We start from the raw sequence: 18,512 nt of genomic DNA, 5'->3' as shown, positions 1-18,512 counted from the left end.
TTCCTTCTCATTTGAAACCTCTTTATTATATATTCCAGGGCTATGTAGTCGGAGTCGGTGTCGATTCCAATTCTTTTTTATTATTTTCGTTAATTAATAGTACATGTTACGTTATGTGTCAACTAGAGTCTCCAATTTGATTGAAGTAAATCCACTAAAAATATTTAATTTAATAATTTATGTCAAATCGATTGTTTCCTCCTTGTTATTTTTATATTTTCATTGATTTATTTGGGTATGAAATTCATACACATATACATTAATGTACTAATACTTTTTATTTATTCAATTAATCATGTACACTCGTCTAACAGATCGCTTCAAAGCGACGAGTGTATTTTACAGATCAAAAAACACCAAATTACATATAATACATAATTATTATATACTTTTACATTATAGACGACATCTATGGTCAAACATTGCAAACATTTTTTTTTATATAATACGATCAATAAGCATTTATACAGTACGAATATTTTTGTATGGTAATCATCCCCAGAGACATTTTTGAAGTATTTTTTTTATAAAACCGGCGAACCTTGAGCCGCTGAACAACTCGAGATTTGCGAGAGAAATTGGGGAGGGAATGCCGATTTTTACAGGAACCGTTTCAATGAAAATCAAAAAAATTGGAAAACTCATAAGAAACAATCTTCCTCGAGTCACAAACCAAGGTCTGGCCAACAACGGGACTCTAGTGGGAATCGAACCCGTAACACTCTGCTCGAAAGCATAAGATGCTAACCACTAGTCCACGCCACTGGTTATACCTATTTAATTACCAATAATTTAATAAATTGGGTTACATGTCAATTTTTAGTGATTTTTTAAAAACCTTTAATTTTTTATATTTTGAAAATCGCTATTATTTTTACTACGAACAATTTTATATGTTGGCAATAAAAGTAGATCATACTAAAATTGTTCAAGTTGGAGTCGAATCATAAAATAAAGTCAGAGTCGGAGTCGGTAAATTTTGAACCGACTCCACAGCCCTGATAAATTCTAAATAGAGATATTCTGCATTTTGATACGCACCCTATAATTTGATACACAGATGATTGTGAATGTAATATGTCATTACGTCTGCCTATGTCTAACTGTCCCATCAAGATCATAATGATCCAATAACATTTCTCAAGCCTCGTAACTCTGGTAATATGTACATACATATGTATTTTCGTAAAAATATTCAATTCTATTTTTTTTTAAAGGATTTATAATACATATGTAACATTCTGAAAATATGGAAGAGTCGATGATAGACTGCGTACGACAATAACTCCAAACAGTTATTTACATAAATTCAAAACGGGTCATGAAACAAAAGGCTTCATCGCCAGGCGACATAAAACGATTGAAAAGGGAAACATGATGGGATACGTAAATAAAACATTGCCCGGCAGAGGGCAGAGGTACATCCGGAAGCAGTGACCTAAATACTATAACCCATATTAGTTCTATTCATAAATTGAAATTAAATCCCATCGGCAATTTTGCACGGAAATCACAACGAACGTAAGCCTGCGGAAAAGCCTCAGTATCAAATCGTTATTTCTGATGATCGTAAATGGGACATCGAACCGAACGAAACGTGGGTCATCCTCCTCGCCGAAAAACGTAATTGAGATTGATGTACAGTCTCGTTGTTTGCGAGCAGAATAGTACGTAAAGGGGTTAACGCGCTTATGTATATGGAAATTGAGAAGCCTTACGAGCATCAATACACGACACAGTTGCATACGTAAACAACGACGCTTCAAGAGACAATATGTACATACATGCAAGAATATAATAATTAGACCAAACTGCAAACGATTTTCTGTGTCAAAGTTGAACTTGAATACATACAATATGTAAACATAAACTAGAAACAGTCATGAATGTGTTATTGGGGCAACTGGATCGAATGACGAAGGTGTAACGTGACTCTGTACAAGGGCGATCTCGCAGGTGGAACGATTTACGATCATAAATTACTACAAAACACAACTGAATTTCCTACGATATCCAACAATCGCACAACAAATCATATCTTGATACCTGGAAATATGAGGCCGTATTCGTGGTATGGCGTCATTATAAATTTGTCAGTGTATTTTATGTATAATAAAAATCGATACTATACGGTTGGGTCAGCCGATAGTCTTCTCTCCAAATAATCGTGTGCTATTTTTGGGTAAGGTTTTCTTGATTATAATTATCATTGACAATGATAAGACGACAGCGGTTATTAAATACGACATTTGCCTGAAATAATTCGTTTAGAAACCTCAGCTACGTTTTTCATCCCGATTGAGAAAACAATTTCAAAGGCTTCGTGTAATAAAAATATCTATGTTTACAAAAATTGAATCAGTGTCAGTTGTCTTAATAAATTATGTTACATAATGTATTTGATATAAATTTTCACAAGATAGAAAACAAACTTGACGGTGTTACCTACCTCCCATGAGCCTATGACCCACAGGATGACGCAAGGTATTTTCGCTGGGATATTTTCATTCGAGAAGCTACCATAGAGATTATTGTTTCGACAACATTATTGATTTTTCTACTTTATTCCCTTCTTATATGAAAAACTTTCATATTATTGCTTGTTTACCTCTACGACGTTATTCAAATCGTCATAATTTTATAAAATTATTCTCTAGAAATGTAGGGCAATCAAATGTAATGTAAACGGGATCATTATGTATGTACGCTCGTACATATGTACTTATGTTTGTGTTTTTATCAGGGCTGTAGAGTTACAACCCCGAAATTTTCTCACAATGCGACTCGATTTAAAAATGTAAAATTTATATTTTTAATTAATTTTCGAATATTTCACGAATACCCGAGAGAATTTAATGGTAAGAACACACTCAAAAGTACGGCACGGCACGCCTATATAGACGCCAGCTGTGATATGCGTGTCTTCCTTTCCATTGTTAAATCATACGGATCTTATTATTTTTACTTTAAGTTTTTCTTTCATTTCTTCAAATATGGGAACATCCGTTATCTATCACTATCATGCAATGGTGTAGTCGGGCTAGGTCGCCGCCCTGGTACTTGTTTTTGAGCCAAGTCGCCGCCCTGGCACTTTGATTGATATGAAAATTGTTTTATGAGTAAGATTAAAAAATATTTTGGCTAATATTATTAACACTTGAGATGAGAAGAATAAGAGACGACTTAATTGAAGTCTTTAAAATAATAAATAATCATCATAATTGTACTACGTCCAAACTCATCACGTTCAATGAAAACACTCATCTTAGAGGTCACACTCTCAGACTCCGAAAAGAAAATCGATAATTATAAATATTTGAAATACCAATATTAGGACATATATTTTGTAAGTAAAAAAAAAAAGGGGGGGGGTCATAAAAATTAAACACCGCCCTGGTTCTTTTTATTTTAGCACTCCACCACTGCTATCATGCCTATGTCAACAAAATAATAAAATATCACCGGAAACACTTCAGGGGGTGAGTTTTGCCAAGGATCGCGATGGCATAAATTAGGCGCACTAGCGGAGTGCAAAACTATCTAAATAAAACACATGCTGCAACCACGCATTATAAATATTTATATGTAGTGATATACTCATATTGAGCAATATTTACATGAGTAAATCTTTAACTTTTAACAGCACTTTTTTCTGTCAATACTTCTAATAAAATGTTTAGCTTTACAGATTTCTCAAATATCAAGACTCTCCTCAATTGTCCTAAACACGAGATAACGGCAAAGATAGAATCACCACTCCTTAGAAACACTGTTTACACACATGCCCGTACGATATAGATACAGCTTCTCACCAGCCGCCACTAATCTCAGATCCGCATGCATTGGGAATTTGTGAGTCATCATTAGTGGCCGGATCCACAGCGCGCCGTTTATTGTTCAATTGTTGTAAAAGGTTCACCCAACCTTTTTTTTTGTACTCTAGCTTTGTAAATAGAGCCAAACCACCCCGATTCCTGGAAAAAGCAGTCTCTATCCGCATTCTAGTCATCATAGTTAAGGGCTGACCGCACTAGGCGACAGTGCGCTGCAGCAACGCAGCACAGCACATCAGAGTTGGTACAAAAGGCAACTTTGTCGCGCCATTTCATACAAACAATATTTAGCCGCGCTGCCTCGCAGCAGTGCAATGATGCCCAGTGCGTCCAGACCTTTAGTATATGTAGTTCAATATTTTAGAGCACACAATAAATGCGGAATCAGCCCTAGTTTTTTTTAAACATATGTCCATATATGTATGTAGGTAAACTTTCAAACTTTTTGAGTAATCAAGTAAAAGCATACACTAAGTATGCAAAAAATATTTTATATGGTTGCGTGATCGCTAAACCGCCAAATTTCAAAAAGTTACATATGTAACTTTTCAAAGTCCACGTTCAATATGTATGCAAAAATGTTTGTTCAAGTATGTATATACTTGAACAAACATGGACCAAACCACTAAAAGACTGAAAATTTTTCAACCGCAGTCCTTTTTTGTACTATTTTTTTACGTTCTTAACCTCCCTCTCCCAATTCACACGCAATTTGATTAGTATTTCAGTTGTTACAAATTATTGTCATAGCATACTTCAAGTATGCTAGGATAATTTACATTAACAACAGTCAAATATGTATGCATTTTATTAGTATAATATCGAGAAAACCGAGTTTGCTCGGTAAAGTGATGATTTATTTGCTACATACCACATACATATGCTAGTACTTAAGTTTCACGTTCTTAATATCAACAGGGTTAACATAAGCGTGACTTTTATGTTGCATCTTGCTGGCATACAGCCATAAAATAATTTTCCCAAGGTCGAGACCAATTTCATTGTGATGTTTAAGCCAAAATTAGGGGATGTCAATAGTTTCGGCAAAACAGATTGTTCTAGTGTTCGAGGAAATATTGACAAATATATAAAATTATGCTAAATAAGTTCGTTTACTAACATAAAATATATCTACATATACAAAAGACATGCGAATTAAATTCCGAGAAAGACAAGCGAGCAAATCGATAGCGTATGTCAATCATACGGGCTTACAGGTTACATCGTCCTTCGACTTTTTCAACCCGCACAGCTCGGATTTATTACACGTAGTAGGGTTTACGACAGAATGCAGAGTCTACTTAAAATTTACTACACGTAACAAATCGCAGCGATACAATGTTGAAATCACACAACCACAAACACGGTATACAGGTGGTGTGAGCAAATATCAAACGTTTTCAAAATAGTGTCATTACTTCCGTTAACAAGTACGTGAGTTTCGGCCCACATAACAGACGGACGTACAAGCACGCCAAATACATATCAGATGTGTTCCGTTTCAAAAGCCGGCTTCATTGTGCGAATTTTGCACGTTTTTAAAAAGCACGAAGGTCCTCTTTCCGCGAGATAATATGCAAGCTACGATGTTGTAAAACTATGGTGAAAACTCGTTATAGGTCTCATCCTGTTCACGGATCGCTGGTGAAACAACGCTGGTCGGCCGGTATAAATCATTGACTGAAACCCAGTGAGAACAGGTATTATCTAAATGAGGATCTTTCCAATGGCTGATTCCGCTCCCGACTCTTGGGAATCAAAAGAGGAGAACGTCTGCCTGCCATTTAGTACTGACACGACTAAAACTGTTCGTTTTCAGTTTTTCGCATCGAAACACTCACTTGCTGCAAAGAGTGCGATAGCATCGCCTTTTTCACTTTCCACGCTATTGCATCTCGCATTACTGGCTATAAGTGTTTTCTCAACTGCTATGCGAAATCTGGACTCGGGAATAGGATATAATTAATACTTCTCCTATGTAATCAAAACCCGTATACATGCAGATTTACCTAGTTATAACGGACTCGTGATCAATTATTAACACCGGTAGTGCTCGTTTGCGGCAACTATGTAGAGCTTTTCTTAGTTAGGAAAGGTACGCGCGTGTATGTAATATGTAGAAGCGTACAAACTAGAAAAAGCTCAAATATAAAATGAAATATCTGACGACGAATTTTTAGTTTTTAGTAATAAATTTCCCGTTAACTAATTTAGACCAAATTTTTCAAACGTTTGAGATGAGTACATTTTTGTTATTTTGATGACTCGCTAATACGTCGATTGCATGCAAAACATACATATCTATTGTATAATAAAATAAATCAACACTCACTAAATAAAATAGGGATATTGAAGGGCAGCCACCCTCCCCTAGATTTGAACGAGACTATTCACGTTGTTTAATCTATTATTAGGGATTTGAATTAAAATACCTAACTAACAAAAATAGAATATTGAAATTCTTTAGAACACTGTCAGGTATAAACACGTCGATTTTCCCACATAAAAAATGTAAAAAACCAAATATATTTCGTTTTGTTGTTTGTATTGGTTTGAAAGATGTTTAAAATTATTTTACTATTAATTTTATTGATAAAAATATATGAATAAATAAATGATTAAAAGAAATAGTTAAAATTCATATACACTCATTTTTTAATATAATTCACCCCGCCCCCCCTAGAAAGTCATTCCTTACTGGTCAAAAATGTTGCCCCCCTCCCTGGGAAAAGCTGAAATGACGCTCCTGTTGGGAAGGGGGTTCTTGTCAAAAATAAATTATAGATACGTGTTACAACCCAAGTGTACGTTTCGTTCGTTTATGAAAATACTAGATTATTTATATACAAATCATAATCTGGCTAATTATAGTTTACACAAAAGAACAAATTGACAAACGAACTAGTTTGTTCATGCACAAAATATTAGGCATAATTTTAAGTATTCTCAATCGTATATCCCATCCTCTATGTACATACATACACATGTACGCAATGTTTTGAAAATTAGTGGAAACTGGTATTAAACCGAGTTTGTAATGAGGTTTTCATAGGATTTCCCATTTTAATACTTGGCGTTTTGACTACTTAAAATTTTTGACAGCTAAAAGTTTCATGCGACACCTGGTGAGTCTATTTGAAGATAGCTTTGACTCCTAGCACTTAAACTAAAACTAATAGTTCATGTGTGAACAAACTATGTAGTATGGTGAATGAACCGGAGTGAATACTTGTAGGTTCGGTGATAATTTCGCACATTGCGATCTCACACACGTCGCAAAAATCTCGAAAACAGAATAACTGGCACTTGAAAATTCCATTCAACGTGATAGAACCACGCGAACTATCACGTTAACGAGAATTCGAGTGCCAGATATTCCGTATTCACGATTTTTGTGTGCGAAATAGTCCGTTTACCGTAATATATGTACATATAACTTAGGACCCAAACCATTAATTATTGTGCTAAAAAGTAGCCTTACTGCGATAAAAAAAAGTTCGATAGCTACTGTGTTGGACGCCAAGCATACAGTTAAAAATGTATATTTTAAGTTAAATCTTAATTATTTTAATAAGCCATAAAAGTCATTTTATCATGTATTAAATGTCGAATAATATAAAATAAGTGCAAGAGTTCAAAAACAACAGCTGAAGCACAATCGTCATTCCAAGGCGAATGTCAATCTCACACTGACCGTTGAGCACGGCGTATTGAATTCCCCATCTTTCTCGCATCTTTAGGGCTTCGAAGGGCTTCCCGAAAATAATTATTTCTGCTGATATTAATCAACGTTTTTATTTTGTAAAGACACGATTCGAATCATGTAGGTTTTGATGAGGAATACACAAAATATGAAGACTGCATTCAGTTTATTTGGAGAAATAAAATAAAATATAAGTCATTGCGGCAAGGGATAGGCGTTACGGATTTTTGCATAAATTTAACCATAGTGATTTTAGTTCGGTAGAAGAGCTTAAAGCTGTCAGGCAACGACACACTACACACATTCGAAAACAATAATCAGGATTAACGGATTCAATTAGAAAACACACATACAAACATCATTACACAAGAATTCCATTAGTAACTGCAGACAAAGCCACAGACAGACAAAACAACTGTGAATGACTGAAAAGAACTCGAACTCCATTCCCTCGGGTCTATAGCGCGAAACCTCAAAAGGTACAACAAATGCGACCGAACTTTTAATCGCGAAGTTTGCACCCTTCCTACGTCGACTATTCCAACTGGAGCGGCAGGGCGGGTATGAGACGACACCCGGGAAAGCCTAGATGGTTTTTCACGAGAAAAACAAATCCGTCGTCGTTGACAATTCAAGGCCTGACAGTTGAGCAGAAGCGGCCTCATCGTGACGCGAGTCACAAAGCTGAACAACGCGAGGTAATAATACGCGCCGGTGAATCAAGCCGATTGTTATTCGAAGTCCATTGTTCTAGCGGCCAAACACGGCCACGTTACAAAACCAGAAGAATGCCATCAAATGTTCGACGTACTTACATTCATACATACGTGTGGTGTGCAACACTTATAGGTAACATATTATGCTTATGTATGTATATATTTATACATATGACACGTACAATTCTGCGAAAGCGCAGTTTTGCCGAATTCAACAAGCGTATGCTGGATGGAGGTGGTGTGATTTTTGTTTTCAATTTGTTCATCGATTCAATTTATTGATCTGCTTAGGAGATAATTGAAAGCAAAAACTAAGAAATTATGAGATAGTGTGTAAAAAGTATCTGTTATAATTGTTCAACTATGTATGTACCCGTGAAGCTAAGGGCGAAAACACACAGCGTTGAACGGCACATCGTGTGTATGGATCCTCGCCGTGGGTAAGCCCCTACATTTCTTCAAATATGGGATACACCGTTATCGATCACTGTCAAGCAAGGATAAATACAAGTATACAATTTGACCGAAAAAGGTCCAGAGGGTAATTTTGGGACGACGCGTGCTGCCCGTCCCATGGATCTGTGCATGGCACGCCTCATTTATTTCGCATTTTTAAGTGTCTAAAAAAATACGTGCCACATTCACCGGTGTGTGATTTCGCCCTAAGTAGGGGTGGTAGAAAGGCGCGTTTGGATAACTAACTGTCATTACGTCGATCTGACAGATGATTCCGTTGTAATTTTTAAAGATTTCGTAAATGATTAAATTTCTTTAGCTTCTCGTCGAAGACATTTGTTTACATCAATGAGAGCTATCCCGCGTATGTCGGTAAAATATCAAAGCGATCGGAAGTGTGGAACTGGTTCAAAATCATCTCACAAATTTCGGACGGTTAGGAATTTATTTTAACCAACAAGGTATAAAAATAATAAAAAGCTTATAAATAGAGGAGACCTATGTAAATAAAAGGGGTAGGGTTTCTGGTTTCCCGGAATTTTTCAATTCCCGGAATGTGGGACGGAGATCGGGATAATTTTATTAATATAAAATTTATTTTAGTTTCTTTTTCGTAGTTTGGTCTTTCATAACCCTTATTCAATTCTTCATTCATCGTCAAACACAATTGCCTTATATTCATCAGAATCTAAAATAGCATTTTTTCCATTGTGGAATCGTCAATACAAGAAGTATACACTAACTTTATAATAGTATCATCGTAGGACATACACTCGCTTTTATTAAACCATTTAAATAACTTTATATTGAAATATTTGTCCCGGGATGCGAGATAAAAATATGAAAATTCCCGGGACACGGCACATCAAAGATTCAGTGATTTCCCGGGAATTTCTGTCCCGAGTCGACCCGATCAGAAACCCTAATAAGGGGGAAGTACGACTTTCATTTCACTGAAAACATTAATAAAAATTTACAATGTAACGATTGGCATATCATTGATCAATGCAAAATTTCGGTTCGAAAATATCAACGGTTACACATTACACATTATTTTAAAACCATGATAAGTGATCAAAACTAGATTTTAAAAATCAGTCAAAATCTTGAAGTCGAATATCTTCATGACGACTATTGATTCTTCGTATATATGTATATTAAGTTAAAATGAACGAAATCAATAAATAAAAAAAATATATAGACGTTGGCAAACACGTGTGTGTGTGTGCGTGCATTCCGAAATCCAGAACCGATCGCTGAATTGTACAAATAAGCAAATACCGGATATCAGTAAATACATATATACTTGAATGATTTAAACTATGTACATATGTATGTATATGATAAATATTTTGACAAGTGCAACTTGGTGAATCTTTTTTTGTGTATATTTTTGCTACTGTTTGCCATCGATTATAAAATTGTATCGAGTTTAACATTGTGCAAATAAAAAAAATGTTGTTTACTATTAATATCTTGTGTTTCGAATACTTCACCCAGATTTAAATATATACACGCATGTATACGTTCAACAAACATACATATGTATGTGTATGTACACATATAATTTAGTACCTATGCATAGTTTATAATCTGAACGGCGGTTCTCCGGTTTGGTTAATTCGCCATATTTCACGGGGCTATGAGCTGAAGCGCAACGAAGATAACTCGAGGGGGGCAAAATCGGAATTCCTTTGTTGGAGAGGAGATGATGTGTTAAAAGTAAATTTCGGGCACACGTGAGTTGTTCCGTTCGATGAAGAAGCAAAGCTTCAGAAAAAACGTTGGGAAATTGATTCTTCAAGAGATCCGGGAGAAGATTGCCTTCAGTCGGATCAAAGATCTTTCATATGTAGTCTCTTTATCTTTCAATAAATACATACATATATACATATTTACATAAGACGGGAGAACAGATTTGTGCCACACAAAGGACGGTACGGATATAATATTTTATATAATTCTGTCAATATGTATATAACAGGGCTGCGACACCGTTTTATTATTATTTTTAATTAACAGTATTACGGTATGCGTCAACTAGAGTCTCTAATTTTATTGAAGTAAATCGACTGATAAATCGAAATTTAATAATTTATTAATACAAATCATGAATTTAAATGACATTATAAATAAAATCGTTGAATCTCATATATTTTGTTGTGTTTTGGCCAGCACCGATGTTTCCTCCGTCTCATACTTTTTCATTTCCATTTTTTTATTCTTATTAAATTGATTTGTTTATTTTTGTTGCATGAAATTCATACACATATACTATGAATGTATTTACTTTTTATTTATACCTATTTCATTAAAAAAATTCAATACATTGGGTTGCATGTCAATTACACTGAGCAAGAAAAAAAAATTAGCAGAGCAGACTAATAAATCTTGAGTTAGTACGTTTAGATAAAAAAAAAATATTGAGATAGAAAACCAATCCTTATAAACGTGGTGAAATAAAAAAACTGGCCAAATAAACGCAAAATAGCATGAAAAAAAATGTGTAAAAAATATATATGTCTGACTTTTAAAATTCGCTAGATAATTAATTATAAGTATTTTAAAGCAATGAAATATCACAATCAATAGGAAAAACATCTGACTATTGATTTTGAACACAGCAATATTAGATTTTGAGTTAAAGATCGCAAAATCCAAAAAACTGTAAAAATTGCGCATTTTTTTAAACGCTCATATCTCGTAAACGAGAGCGAACCAACAAAAATCATTACCATATTCAAATTCAGTGGGTCAAACTTAGTAAAGATTAATTAGTCTCCGCTCTGGTAACTCAAAAACGTGATTTTTTGTTGCTCAGTGTTATTAGTGATTTTTGTAATTCTTTTAATTTTTTATATTTTGAAAATCGCTATTATTTTTATAATAAACTAGTGGTTTTACCCGGCTTTGCTCGGTATTTGTAATATAAACAACTTAAACATGACAAAACAATCTAATAGTAAATATTCATTTGTTTTATTAAACTTATTTGAATCGAAAAAAAAATTATGTATATAAAATAATATCGTCGTCATAGAAACTTTGATTTGTTTTCGATATTCCCAACAAACCTTACCATATGTAGTTACAAAGTCTCTTTAGAAATTATATATTAGATAATAGATAATATTATACGTTGGGAAGAAAAAGCCAACTTACTAAAATCGTTCAAGTTGGAGTCGGAGTCGAATCATAAAATGAAGCCGGAGTCGGAGTCAGTAAATTTTGATCCGACTCTACAGCCTTAGTATACAACATAAATTAAGAAGAAAAACATTAAATTTGACAACTAACAGAATATTTAGAACAGCTGAATATTTCAGCGAAACTCTGTAAATGAAATACCTCGTTTAATAATAATCAGGTAAGCTTAAAAAGGAAAGCTGATTAGCGAGCGAGCAATTTCCATTGACAGTTTTAAGAGCGCCATAATCAATTATCTTCATATCGGCACTAATCCGTTTAAAAATTAAATAACCGTCTAACATACGGCTTACTTCTATACGGATAACGACTCGACTGTATGTGTGTGTAAGTAACGGTCTAAGTAGTATAATAGTCGATTCGATTCGAAATACGTCACAGTTAAAACCCTGCCAACATAATGTACGAAAATAATAACGAATCAAGAAAATACTGATCAGAACGTAAATACAACGTTTGCTACCAATATTTCTTCTTGGAAAATAGTGCCACGAGCATTTAGCGCCACCTACTGAAAATTAAATCATAATTATTTATATTGTTTATATGTAGGTAGGTAGGTAGTTTTTACTTATAATACTATCTATTATAGTCTATCACTAGTGTAAAATAAAATGAAACTTAAACTCACACATTAGTGAAAATAAACGTCGTCGTACGATAAAAATTGATTGGCGTACTTTATAACAGTCAAGCACGAGGTTCAAGTAATTACACAGCGGTTGTAATCAATGTCACGATTGTTTGTTCGTAAACGAGTAACTTACCCAACACTCGCCCATGGTTAATTAATCGTATGTATGTACAATAATAATAAAAACGAGTCACATTTCACGTAAGTACGACAAAAAGAAACGAAAAGTGCGCAACAAACGCCCGAACGTCTTCAAGGCACAAAATAAATGTATTTAACGAACAAAACAAACATTCGAATGCAAATGTATCAATTCATATTTCACACTCATCGCGTATAATATATTCACGAGGAACTTTTGAATATTTCAGAGGAAGAGGGGTGGATGGTCGTTTTGAATTTTTTTTGCGAATACCAATGAATCTGGATAGTACTACATATTGAAATAATAGCAGACATGTAAACATTATGTAATGATCGATCTTTGTGTCGTTTATTTTTTACTACTGTTGTGTATCAATTGTTTTAAATTGTACAAGAACAAAATGCGATTCTCAAAAAAATTATTAACGCGGGTTGCATCTATATTGCAGAATAATGTCTCTATCAGATGAGAGATACGAAAAAGTGTCACCGCAGTTGGGCAGATACACACTTAAAATATTAATTGGTCAGTAGCTTTGAATGTACTTTTATCAGTTATTATAGTAAATAACTGATAAAAGTTATTTACTATAATAACTTATATAGGTCAGCAGAAAAACGATCAATAATTATAATAAATTGTAAGTAACGTATGTATATCGATAGATCAGTACTTTAATTAAACGCTCAGTTTATTTTAAAAGATGGCTAGGTATTTGACATATTATGTATGACGTTCCATTATGCGATTACGTTTAATGAAATTATTTTTTGACGGAGAAAACGGGCGAGTAATCTTCGATGTAGTTTTATATTATAGAATGAACATTTTAATCAATTCAATAAAACGTATTAGTATTTACTGACCAAACTCATAATTTGCAAACATCAAAGTTAATAGCTGAATATCAATTTTTGTTACATTCATCTTTACATTATATATTTTTTTCATTTTTACATTATAATGTAAAGATGAAAGTTTGAAGGTAAAAACAATTTGATTAGCTATTAATTTTTATCAGGCAAATTATACGTCTGTAAATATCATTTCATTATACGTAATAGCACAATGGAACGTCATATGTGAAATTATGATCCGACTGTCAAAATAAATTGACCGTTAAACTAAAGTACTGACGAATCGACATACGTAACTGACCGTTTATTAGAATTACAGACAGTTTGCTGATCTAATTGTACATTTATTTTATTTATCGACATTGAAATTCATTCAAAAAAACATTTAAAATCACTGATCGGTCAAATGCAGCCTAACTATGTACATATGTATGTATGTCCAATAGTCAGGAATTGCCCAATCAATATAATATTTGTGAAGATTAAAAGAAATCCTTCCAAATTGAATCACTGTGTTCAGTGGGTCACAATAAGTAGTAGTAGTAGTATATTTAATTTCCTAATATGTTTCAAAATAAGAATGTTATCATTTGGCAGTGTACAAATATGTTGATAATTTTGATAAGCATTTAAAAATATGTATAAAGCTGCTAAAATCAGAACTATCAAATACCCAATCGTAGCTTGTTAGCATAGTCATTGAGGTGTATATATGTAAGTGCAATTCGTAAAAAAAAAAAAGAATGTTGAGTGTGTAGATTGCGGGAATAGAATGCGCGTACGTGAAAAGTACATCGATTAACGACTTTGAATGTTGGCAAATAAATTTCCTTATCTTATAAAATGAATGGTACGAGTGCTGAACATACAACGACTGACAATATCGAACAAACAAAAAGGTGAAGTATAAATACACATTTGCTTAGGTGTGCTAAAATTTTAGCGTAGGCACATTCGACCATTTAAAGTGTGTCGTTGATTAGAAGATGGAACAACCTTGATAAAAAAAAACAATATTGCTATTGTTCAATTTAACAAAGAAAACAATAACAAACAACGTTCCCCACAGAGAGTTGGAACTATCTGGTGATAATAGGCTAGTATTAAAATAATACACAAACGAGATGCATACCCGCGAGTACAAAAACCTGGCCCAGATAATGCTAAAAAAAATAGATAGTATGGACATACGTGGTCCTTGCATCCGGAGGATGTAAACAGAATGCGTTTCCATCGTGTCATCATTTTTAGCGCAAACGATATCAAAATAGATCCAAGCTATCACTGTATTTAATCGCGTTTAAAGAAGATTAAAGATTGTAACATTGTAAAAATATGATGAGCGATTACTGTGGGCGTTTTTCCGAACTATAATCTCATTAGTGCATGATTCGACAACATTTTGTGTGAATATACATATGTATGTAGATATGTATTTACATTTTTTGTAGATGTTTAATAGAAAACACAGTAAAAACAACTTACCATTTCTGGATACGTCGAGTTCTACGAGATTTTCAAAATTCTGTATATCAGAAGGCAAACGGTGAATCTCATTGTCGCTTAGACCTAACTTTCTGAGTCTGTGTAGTCTGAAGAAATTCTAAAAAGAAAGAAAAATAAATATTAAAAAACACATTTAAGAGAGAAAAAATCGTATTCTACAGAAGATAAAAAATCATAGGAACAACTAAGATAAATTGGAAAAAGATAAACAGCGATAACGAAGATATGACACATCTTACTTTCATTAAATTGCGATAACAATGAAGCTACAGATGGCGACACAATCTACTTTTTTTTCAAGTTGAACTACTCGTAGTACAAATAAATGTGCGTAATTTTACAAAAAAAAATCAAACCCACGTGATTATTTTTGAAATTTATTTATATAAACAATAATTGGTTATATAAATAAATTTCGGATACTACAAGTACAAGCATCATTCACAATATTTATAAGCAAGCGTAATTTCAATTTGAAAAAACTTTTTACACAATGTAAATTATACTTCACTCATGTACATTTAATAAAAGAACCACGATCATTTGATTTTGAATTTGAAAGGCTTTTTATTGTCCATAAGTTATATATATTCAAAATACATAATAAATAGCTACTGATCCAATGATCATTTTGTATTTTACAAATTATTAATTATTTTGTTAGTATTTTTAGTATTATCTTATTTTAATGTCAGTGTACATGTTACAGTCGCAGTGTATTTTCAGTTGTAATATATTGCAACTGGCGTTTTAGGTCATTCATATTCGAATACAATTCAACTAGTAATTTATATCTGTACAAGCGCAAATACACTTACAACGATGTGCGCCAGTCGTAATATAACAGTTGAGTTTTGACAGCTCTGATGTTTTTACGAATGTTTTAGAATTCAATAATGCGTTAATATTTGTTAGGTATTACGTATAAAAGCAACGAGCACCGTATTAAGATAACTATAATGTTTTAAAAAAATGTGAATTCAATTTGTGAAAATTCAATTTACCAATCGAATGACGTTTTCACGAAAACCTAATCTCTCCATCTAACCTGATATCAACTTATAATTGAACTGTATTTTCAATTGTAATATATTTGAACAGTTCGAATGTAATTCGCCATAAGAATCAACTTACGTGGGTTAGACGGAATATATTCCAAATTATATTACAACTGAAAATACACTTCAACTGTAACGATAGTCGGTATCAGGTTAGTTGGAATATATTCTAACTAGTCAAAATATATAACAGCATATAGTTGAAAAGTTCAAAAACCTATTTACAATTCTAATAAATGTTCATAATATAATACATTTTATACATATGTATATTTTTAATTAATTCGACGATCTAAAGCATCCATGATAATGACTTTCGATACCAACATTAAAAACGTATAAAAATAGTTTCGACGTTCAATTCCGTCGATTTATTTGTCGGTCGAATAATAAACTTGCGGCAACGAAAATCGGTATCCAATTGAAAGTCCAATGAAAATCGACCGGCCGGCCAGCTCCACGTGTTTAACACATTTTGTATACAAAACACCTAGAAATAGTTCGTCGATGAATTTTTGGTGGCTGTTGAAATAGAGGAGAATAATATTCCCACCGGATTAATCAAATGATTACGTTTTACGAAGTGGTTATGCTTTTGAGTGTTTACATTTTGGCAGTTAACTTCGAAAAAATTCTCATACAACTCGAAAAACTGTATTTTTCATTTTTTTTCCGCGCAACTATCACGCTAATATAAAATTTAAACAACAGTTACGTAATTATTGCACAATAGCAACTTCCGCCATGCACATCATCTGTGCGTATGGGAAGCGCAATTCATTAATAAAATTATTCAATAAAAAAATGATCCACGCATTCTCAGTTAGGAATGTCAATTACATACACGCATAATCGTATAAATAATAAAAATGGGTACATTCATGCGAAAGTACCTAGCTCTGCTTAAATAAAACTTTTTATATAATAAATCGTAGATATCACTCGTCGATTACCAACTCACTTTAAAATACAATACAAATAAATATTTATATTTTACCATGATGCCATTATATTAAACTTGTACATCTGTATATAAATTTATAGATAGTAAATTTAAAATCATATTCAAAATGGTGGTGACAAATAGGATAGTTTTTACAAACCTCCTTTACGTTTCACTTACTATTATTATCAATTTAGCGAAGAGCCATTTCAACAATGAAATCAGCTAAATTGAACTTCAAACTCCAATAGGAAACGGCTGACTTGAAATCACAAATATCTAAGTCTGACCAGCAGCACTGCAGAAATACTCGGAATAAATTATTTTCAATCGAGGTAAACCTATGAATCGAACCCGGATACCTCTCGGTGTTCAGCATTAACGTAACAACCGAGATATAATGCTGGCTAAATAAATAAATGGACTTTTCTCATACAAATAAATTATAATGCAAATATACACATATTCATAATGCGAATATGTATATTTATTATCGATATTTATAATGCCACAATTAAAGACAGCTGAGGCGTTTCGGGATCCCGACATAAACCACATCTATTAAATACATATAACGTCAATAAATAATCTTCCAGAATGATCCATAGGTTCACAAAGGCAATTATTATTTTATTAATGAAATTCAAAATAGATATACACGTACTGGATAGGTGAGAACATATTTAATAATTAAGTTCGGCAGTTCGTGACGTTGACATTTAACAAAGTCGACGGTTGATAAGGTCACTGGATAAACCGCAAATGAGACATCAGCAGTCAATGATGCAGATGCAGATCTGACTCACAGCTAGCGTTCAATTCCAAATTTTTTGTTCGATGAAAAAAAAAGTTGTCTGATATAATACGTTATCGGGCAGTGATGATCCACTTTGTGGAAAATAACAACAAATATACAGATAAATGTGGAACGCTTGCGATAAGAGATATATAATACATAAAACCATGAACCTTATGAGGGCACCTGTAGCATTAACGTTATTCTCGATCTATTCGTCAATAAGCGGAATTGTTTAAAATTTCAAATCTCATTAAAACCTAACCATTGTTCAACTCGGGAATGAGTCCATCGGCAACTTTGAATCTCCGAAAAATATGAGCGTTATCTTTATAAATATATGTACATATGAGTTTAGTGCTCATTAGACAAAATATACACCCACGACGAAAATGACCTCAGATTTAGTCCTAATTAAAAATAATAATAGTATATGTATATCTACATGGAAAAAAAATCGGATGTGATCAACCCATGACTTTATGTATTTGAAGAATATAAGAAGTATAAAAAACGAAATTCGTTGGGAAACTTACACAAGACAAAAGTTCTACTTACGGTTATCGGATTTTGTTTAATTGTTTTTTATTAGTTAAAATTACTGTAAATATTATAAAAATAAATTATCAAAAAGATAGTAATAATTTAAAAGGTCAAA

The 18,512-nt window shown here is 33.1% G+C and overlaps 1 protein-coding gene across 3 annotated transcripts in view; it reads right to left on the bottom strand.

Moving 5' to 3' along the window:
* Window positions 1–18,512, bottom strand: part of scrib (scribble planar cell polarity protein) — a 78,136-nt gene that overhangs the window by 51,191 nt on the left and 8,433 nt on the right. For all 3 annotated transcript variants that reach the window (XM_077432058.1, XM_077432057.1, XM_077432059.1), the window contains exon 2: window positions 15,037–15,154. In XM_077432058.1, the coding sequence (XP_077288184.1) occupies window positions 15,037–15,154 (118 nt within the window). The remainder of the gene's footprint in view (window positions 1–15,036; window positions 15,155–18,512) is intronic.

The sequence above is a fragment of the Arctopsyche grandis genome, chromosome 6 (assembly GCF_051622035.1).
Source record: "Arctopsyche grandis isolate Sample6627 chromosome 6, ASM5162203v2, whole genome shotgun sequence".
In the NCBI taxonomy this organism is placed as follows: Eukaryota; Metazoa; Arthropoda; class Insecta; order Trichoptera; family Hydropsychidae; genus Arctopsyche; species Arctopsyche grandis.
Note: the sequence above shows the minus strand (reverse complement) of the source record. Positions and strands in the feature narration are given on the sequence as shown.